The sequence below is a fragment of the Cebus imitator genome, unplaced genomic scaffold (assembly GCF_001604975.1).
Source record: "Cebus imitator isolate Cc_AM_T3 unplaced genomic scaffold, Cebus_imitator-1.0 Scaffold20, whole genome shotgun sequence".
Taxonomy (NCBI): Eukaryota; Metazoa; Chordata; class Mammalia; order Primates; family Cebidae; genus Cebus; species Cebus imitator.
This window is the reverse complement of record NW_016107335.1, coordinates 8,134,026-8,142,010: the sequence shown is the minus strand read 5'-3', so window position 1 is coordinate 8,142,010 and position 7,985 is coordinate 8,134,026. Positions and strand designations below refer to the sequence as shown.

General features: G+C 54.3%; 1 protein-coding gene across 1 annotated transcript in view; it reads left to right on the top strand.

Annotated features, from left to right (window-relative positions):
- AOC1 (amine oxidase copper containing 1) overlaps positions 1 to 7,306 on the top strand; it is a 10,580-nt gene extending 3,274 nt beyond the window's left edge. The window contains exons 2-5 of the mRNA XM_017520513.2: positions 2,859 to 4,444; positions 5,146 to 5,431; positions 6,523 to 6,655; positions 6,965 to 7,306. Coding sequence (XP_017376002.1) covers positions 2,863 to 4,444; positions 5,146 to 5,431; positions 6,523 to 6,655; positions 6,965 to 7,231 — 2,268 coding nt within the window. The 5' untranslated portion in view covers positions 2,859 to 2,862 and the 3' untranslated portion in view covers positions 7,232 to 7,306. The remainder of the gene's footprint in view (positions 1 to 2,858; positions 4,445 to 5,145; positions 5,432 to 6,522; positions 6,656 to 6,964) is intronic.
- Positions 7,307 to 7,985: the final 679 nt, after the last annotated feature.

Here is a 7,985-nt window from a genome sequence, read left to right as displayed (position 1 = left end):
TTTTTTTTTAAGTCTATTGTAATCCCAGCACTTTGGGAGATCAAGGTGGGAGGATCACTTGAGCCCAGGAGTTCAAGAGCAGCCTAGGCAACCCAGTGAGACCCTGACTCTATGTATATATTTTTAAGTCTAATAAGAAGTCTATTTTGGGCCAGGTCCAGTGGCTCATGCCTGTAATCCCAACACTTTGGGAGGCTGAGGCAGGTGGATCACTTGAGGTCAGGAGTTCAGGAGCCTGACCAACATGGTGAAACCCCATCTCTACTACAAACACAAAATTAGTCAGACATGGTGGCACATACCTGTAATCCCAGCTACTCAGGAGACTGAGGCAGGAGAATTACTTGAACCCGGGAGGTGGAAGTTGCGGTCATCCAAGGTTGCACCACTGCACTCCAGTCTAGGCTACAAAGCAAGACTCTATCTCAGGGGGAAAAAAAGAAGCCTATTTAAAGAAAAAAAAAAGAGGCCTGGCCAATGTTTAATAGTAGAACACAAGCAGTCGCCTATATCCCTCCTACTGGCATGGGTTCCGCCTGCAGCCCCTCCCTCACCTGCTCTATTCAGATGAGCAGGGCCTCCGAGAGCCCAAGATCATGTGGGTTCCAGGGTCTTCTGCCAGCACCAGAGAGCAAGACAGGCCAACCAGAGGGACGTCCCCATGAGAGGCTGTGAACGAGGAGCAAAATGAGGGCAACGTGGAGCCTTCAGGGAGGGGAGCCTGGGAAACGGGGAGAAGGACATCTCAGATCAGCCTTGACCATGGCTTCCAGGGCCAGAAAGCCCTTGGGTGACAGAACAGGCTCAGCCAACACCTTTCATTTATCTACAAATTAAGAAATGGCCATCGTGTACAAATTAAATACAAAGTGCTAAGGGGGCTCATGGAGAAGTGAGTATGTTAGTTGGGGCCAAAACCAGAGCCCTCCTCAGCAGTGCAGGGTTTCAGCTGATCTGAAATGGTGGGGAAGGCTATGCCACCAGCCTAGAGTCGGGTGGGGAGGGACACCTTGCAGTTGAGCTTCCCTGGAGGAAAAAAGCCACAAGGAAAACAGGGCCTCTAGTTATCACGTAGGTTGTGTTCCCAACAATTGTGCTTCGGAAATGTGATATGTAAATGCATTTTCCAAAAATACAAGCAAGAAATGAAAAGTGTTCATGATGGTCAGGTTTCCTTGGTGGGTCACTCCACGATACACCCCAAGTAGAGCTGCTGCACCTCAGTTACATTTCGCAGGGCCGCTGAGTATCCAGGTGAAATCCTCGGTCCCTCTTTGCAGGCAGCCTGGGCCTCCCGGGAGAAGGCTGGGCCAGGCAGAGGTCTGAGACCAGGAGTGGATTAAACTCTCTACTACCTGTCTGTCTGCATAGGAGAACACATTTTCTCCAGGGTTACCCCCAGGGCTTCTGATTTAGGGAGCAAAAGTCAATTACCTATGAAAACAAGGATCTCTGAGTCCAACACACTCATGCGTCCACCTTATAAGTCAAGTGTCTGCGCCTCAGGCGTGGCTTGCAGGAAGTGAGAAGTGCAGCTGAGGTAGGGAGAAATCCTGAAGCAGGCTCCCAGGTCAACCCAGAGCCTTGAGGAAGGGGGTGCAAGGCAATGAAGGCAGCACTTCTGTAGGGAAATTTCATGGTGATGGCAGCCATCCAGGCAGGGCCTGTGGTATCCAGGAGGACAAGTTAGGGTCTGGAGAAACTGAGGCTGGGAGACTGCTCCGGCCAGCATCTGCAGAGCAAGCATCTCCCAGAGGCTCCACACACAGCATATAGGAAGACAGGCCACCAGAGGAAGCTGTGCACTGCCTTCAGCTCTCCCAGCCCCGCAGGAGGCTCGCAGCTACAAGCACAGGATTTTACGGCTGCTTGGGGGATGGGGTTATGAGGTGAAGCCCCTGACCATACCCTCCCTGAGAAAGGAAAAGCATCTCCGTAAGATGACCCTCTCCTTGAGGGGCCCTCCTAGTAGCATTGGGTGGTCAAGAGAGGTGAAGGGGGCACAAAGAAGGCTGGGCAGGACTGGGCAGCTCTACCTCACCCCAAAGCCGTAAGTCTGCAGCCTAGTCACACCTGAATAACTCTAGAATTTTAAATGTGCTGTGGAACTTTATGTGCTGGTGTCCATAGGCTGTATGTAATTTAACAAGAAGAGCAGCTGACATTTCTCATACATTTCCTATAAGGCAGGCATTGTCACAAACACTTTACATTTACTGTCTAATTGATTTATCTCCCCAACCCTAGGAGCTAAGCATTGTTGTCACTTTCATTTTATAAATAAGAAAATGAAGGCCCAGAGAGTTTAAGCATCATGCCCGAGGCAACACAGCAAGTCCTAGTGGCATGAGTTACTGGGACTGGACTTGGGCAGCCTGACTCCAGAGCCCACCTTTGAATCTCTACACTGCATTTCAAAATCTGTCTACCTAAAAGGTATTTTGTTGCGTCAGAAATGTAGTTTTGCTGTTAATACAGGTAGGTGTCTGCTTCTCTAGGGCACAAGAGGCACCTGGGGGTGTGTGCAGGGGCCAGTCTGGCGTCTGTGACCCACGGCGCCCATGGCTAAGAGCGTCCCCCCGAGTAACGAAGGCAGAACTGGAGGACACTTACAGAGGAGTGAGGAGAGGGCAGAAGCAAATGGATGGAAGCACAGATCACAGCCCAACAGCACTGGGGACTGTGTGGGGCCCTGGCTTCCCCACAGACAGCCTCTAGCTTAGGGCAGGGCAAGGGGAGGAAGTTCAGTGCATAGGAAAACTCCGAGGCGGAGGGACCTCAAACTCCCGGGCCCTAACTGAGATAAGCCCATTTCTGCCCATAAGACAACTAAGTTCATCTCCTCTACTGCATTCCAGAGTGATGGCGCGAGAGATGCTGGCCCTGGGCTGGACTGTGGCTGCCATCTTGATGCTGCAGACGGCCATGGTGGAGCCCTCCCCAGGGACCCTGCCTAGGAAGGCAGGGGTGTTTGCAGACCTGAGCCTCCAAGAGCTGAAAGCAGTGCACAGCTTCCTCTGGTCCAAGAAGGAGCTGAGACTGCAGTCCTCCAGTGCACCCACCATGGCCAAGAACACTGTGTTTCTCATTGAGATGCTGCTGCCCAAGAAGAACCATGTGCTGAGGTTTCTGGATAAAGGTGAAAGGCGTCCTGTGCGGGAAGCCCGTGCCATCATATTCTTTGGTGACCAGGAACATCCCAATGTCACCGAGTTTGCTGTGGGGCCCCTGCCAGGGCCCCACTACATGCGAGCACTGTCCCTCAGGCCTAGGCATCAGCCCTCCTGGGCATCGAGGCCCGTTTCCACATCAGAGTATGCCCTCCTCTACCACACCCTGCAGGAAGCCACCAAGCCCCTGCATCAGTTCTTCCTCAATACCACAGGCTTCTCATTCCAAGACTGCCAGGACAGATGCCTGGCCTTCACCGACGTGGCCCCCCGGGGCGTGGCTTCTGGCCAGCGCCGCAGTTGGATTATCATACAGCGCAATGTAGAAGGCTATTTTCTGCACCCCACTGGGCTGGAGCTCCTTGTGGATCACGGGAGCATAGATCCCCAGCGCTGGGCCGTGGAGCAGGTGTGGTACAACGGGAAGTTCTATGGGAGCCCAGAGGAACTGGCTCAGAAGTACGCAGCTGGAGAGGTGGAGGCAGTGGTCCTGGAGGGCCCAATGCCCAAGGGCCAGGGGCATGAGAGCACGGAGGAGCCACCCCTCTTCTCCTCCCACAAGCTCCGCGGGGACTTCCCCAGCCCCATCAGTGTGAGCGGCCCTCGCCTGGTCCAGCCCCACGGCCCTCGCTTCAGGCTGGATGGCAACACCGTGCTGTACGGGGGCTGGAGCTTCGCCTTCCGGCTGCGCACCTCCTCGGGGTTGCAGGTCCTGAACGTGCACTTCGGCGGAGGGCGCATTGCCTATGAGGTCAGCGTGCAGGAGGCCGCGGCGCTGTACGGAGGACACACACCTGCAGGTATGCAGACCAAGTACCTCGATGTGGGCTGGGGCCTGGGCAGCGTCACTCACGAGCTAGCCCCTGGCATCGACTGCCCGGAGACCGCCACCTTCCTGGATGCTTTCCACTACTGTGATGGCGATGGCCCAGTCCATTATCCCCGAGCCCTCTGCCTCTTTGAAATGCCCACAGGGGTACCCATTCGGCGGCACTTTGATTCCAACTTTAACGGTGGCTTCAACTTCTATGCTGGGCTGAAGGGCCAGGTGCTGGTGCTGCGGACAACATCAACTGTCTACAATTATGATTACATTTGGGACTTCATCTTCTACCCCAACGGGGTGATGGAGGCCAAGATACATGCCACTGGCTACATCCACGCCACCTTCTACACCCCGGAGGGGGTGCGCCACGGCACTCGCCTGCACACGCACCTGATTGGGAACATACACACTCACTTGGTGCACTACCGCGTCGACCTGGATGTGGCAGGTAGGACTCAAAGTGAGGCTCTCCCATTCAAACATCTGCATCCCACCAATAGCTAAACTTCCAGAAGACGGCACTGTAACTCCCTGGGAGTGTAAAATCAGGAGCGTTTGCCAAGGCTGCTTCTGTAAAACCTAAAGCTAGAAATCTGTGTGTCCCTGAAAAATGGTGAAAGTGAACAGTGCTGAGGGTTCCCTGGATGCAACAGTGTGGACCCTGGCCTGGCCCTGGGGCTGTGCATGGGGCAAAGGAGGGGACAGTGCCTAGGAGGGTAAGAAACATCATTGTCTAGTGCTTTGAGATGGAGCGTGTGTCATCTGGAAATAATCAGGGTGCCTCCTGGATGCTGTCATGGTAAAAGAATGGCATGAGTAGAATGACTGATGCCACCAGGACCAGAGGGGTGGCTCCTGCTTGTCAGTCCCAGTCACCTCTCTGGGCAGAGCCTCTCGTGCCTGGAGAAAGATGGGTGCCCCTTCTCTGGAATTGCAGCCACAGCAAATGGGCATGAGCAGAGCTCTTGAGAGGAACTTCCCAGGGTGGTAATGGAATCACCACAGCTGCCTAGGGCATCCCCCAGCATCCTGATTATTCCAGAGAGTTGGCTGTTGGCTGTGGTGGAGGATAGAGATCCTGGGGCAGAATGAGGAGGTTTTGGTTCTGGCAGCTCAATTCTCGTTCTCCTTCTCCCTGCATACCTCCAGGCACCAAGAACAGCTTCCAGACGCTGCAGATGAAGCTAGAAAATATTACCAACCCCTGGAGCCCGAGCCACCGCGTGGTCCAGCCGACCCTGGAGCAGACGAAGTACTCCCGGGAGCGCCAGGCAGCCTTCCGCTTCAGGAGGACGCTGCCTGGGTACCTGCTCTTTACCAGCCCCACAGAGAACCCCTGGGGCCACCAGCGCAGCTACCGCCTGCAGATCCACTCCATGGCTGACCAGGCGCTGCCCCCAGGCTGGCAGGAGGAGCAGGCCGTCACCTGGGCAAGGTGAGGAAGACCCAGGGGGCCTGGGGGAGGGTCAGGGGCTCCCCTCAGTGTGTGTGTCTGTGTCTGTGTTCGTGCCCATGGGTTCTGAGTCTATGTGGTTTTGTATCTAGGCACACACGTGTGTTGTGTGTATATGTATGTATGTGTATATCTTTGTGTACAAGTGACCCGGAACAATGTGGGGATTAGGGGTACCAGCCCCCAATGTGGTAAAAAATCCAAGCATAACTATGACTTCCCCATGACCTAACTACTGAGAGCCTACTGTTGACCGGAAGCCTTACCAGTAACATAAACATGCAGTGAACACATATTTTGTATGTTCTATGTGTTAGATACCGTGTTCTTACAATAAAGTTAGCTACATAAAAGAAAATGTTATCAAGAAAATCTCAAGGAAAAGAAAATATATCTAAAGGTCTCCATCGTCATCACCTTCACTTTGAGTGGGCTGAGGAAGAGGAGGGGCTGGTCTTGCTGTCTCTCCATGGCAGAGGCAGAAGAAACTCCAAATGAAAGTGGACCTGTGGGCCACGCTTGGTGACTCATGCCTGTAATCCCAGAACTTTGGGAGGCCGAGGCGGGTGTATCACCTGAGGTCAGGAGTTCGAGACTAGCCTGACCAACACAGAGAAACTAAAAATACAAAAATTAGCAGGGTGTGGTGGTGTGCACCTGTAACCCCAGCTACTCAGGGGGCTGAGGCAGGAGAATTGCTCGAACCCAGGAGATGGAGGCCTCAGTGAGCCAAGATTACATCACTGCACTCCAGCCTAGGCAACAAGAGCACAACTACATCTCAAAAAAAAAAAAAAAAAAAAGTAGACCTGTGCTGTTCACACCTGTGTTGTGCAAGGGTCGTCTGTCCTTCAGGACCTGTGTCTCTGTGCATTTGGTGGGGCAGGGAGAACTCCTGCAGACCACCTGAACCTTGGTTGACAGCAGCCAGTCCTGCTGTCTCCCTGGAGATAATCTCTCATCTTGGAGAAGGCAGTCACCTTCCTCTATTTTGACCCTGAAGCTGTTCTCTGGGTGGGGCTGGGGGCCCAGCCCAGGGCCCTGAGCCAGGCTGCTTCGCCTCTGCCTGGCAGGTACCCCCTGGCAGTGACCAGGTACCGGGAGTCGGAGCTGTGCAGCAGCAGCATCTACAACCAGAATGACCCCTGGGACCCACCCGTGGTCTTTGAGGAGTTTCTTCACAACAATGAGAACATTGAAAACCAGGTACTGCCCTGTCCCCAGCCCTGCCCAGCGCCGGCTTTGCCTCCTTCCAGGTCAGCCCAGGACCATCCGCATCACCATCAGGGAGTCCCAACCACCCTCTGCCCAGATCTGTCCCCAGTCACAGCAGCTGTGCCTTGCTGTGTGGATGGCAAGTTCAGAGGTCACAGCAGAGTTGCCCATCTCTTTAAAAAGGGGCTGGAGAGGAATTCAGCAAGTTTCCAGGCAGAACTGAAAATGACCAAAGGCCTGAATGGCCTCCAGTGGTCGGTACTCAGCCCTGCCCACTGAAGCCCACCCTGTCTCCTGCAGGACCTGGTGGCCTGGGTGACGGTGGGCTTCCTGCACATCCCTCACTCCGAGGACATTCCCAACACAGCCACACCTGGGAACTCCGTGGGCTTCCTGCTCCGGCCCTTCAACTTCTTCCCTGAGGACCCCTCCCTGGCTTCCAGAGACACTGTGATCGTGTGGCCTCATGACAACACCCCCAACTATGTCCAGCGCTGGATCCCTGAGGACAGGGACTGCTCGGTGACTCCCCCTTTTAGCTACAACGGGACCTACAGACCCGTGTGACCAGCCCCTGCCCCCAGTTCCTCCCAAGAAGCCCAGGAACCTCACGGGGTGGACAATAAACCCTCCGAGGCCCGCTCCACGTGCTGCTTCTTGCGGGGATGCACAGGGGCTGTGTGTGTAGGACACACACACACAAGGACATGCACACACGCGACAGGCACTTTGTTCCCACTGGTCTAGTGCAGCCCAGAAAAGCCACCATTACTAACAAAAAGGAAGCTCGAGGAAATCCTAGATGTACCTATCAAGTTGGTTTTTTTAAAATCTGAGACTGGCCAGGCACAGTGGCTCACACTTGTAATCCCAGCACTTCGGGAGGCTGAGGTGGGAGGATGGGAGAATGGCTTGGGCCCAGGAGTTCAAGACCAGCCCTGAGCAACACGGTGAAGCCCCAACTCTCCTAAAAAACACAAAAGATTAGCCAGGCAAGGTTGCATATGCCTGTAATCCCGGGGCAGAGGAGGTTAGGTGGAAAGATTTCTGAGCCCGGGAGCCGAGATCATGCCACCGCACTCCAGCCTGGGCAACACAGACACAGTGAGAGCCTCAAAAACAAAATCTGAGACTGGCAACCTTGTCTTGTGGAGGTTTCAAGGGAATTTCCCAATGTCAGTGGCGGGCACAACCATGGAGAAGACGCTACCGGGAAACCTAGCAAGATCACTGTGCCTTTACCCATTGGCACACTGGTCCAACTTCATGGGGTTTATCCCCAAGACCCACCTATAAACACAGAAAAGACACATGTACAAAG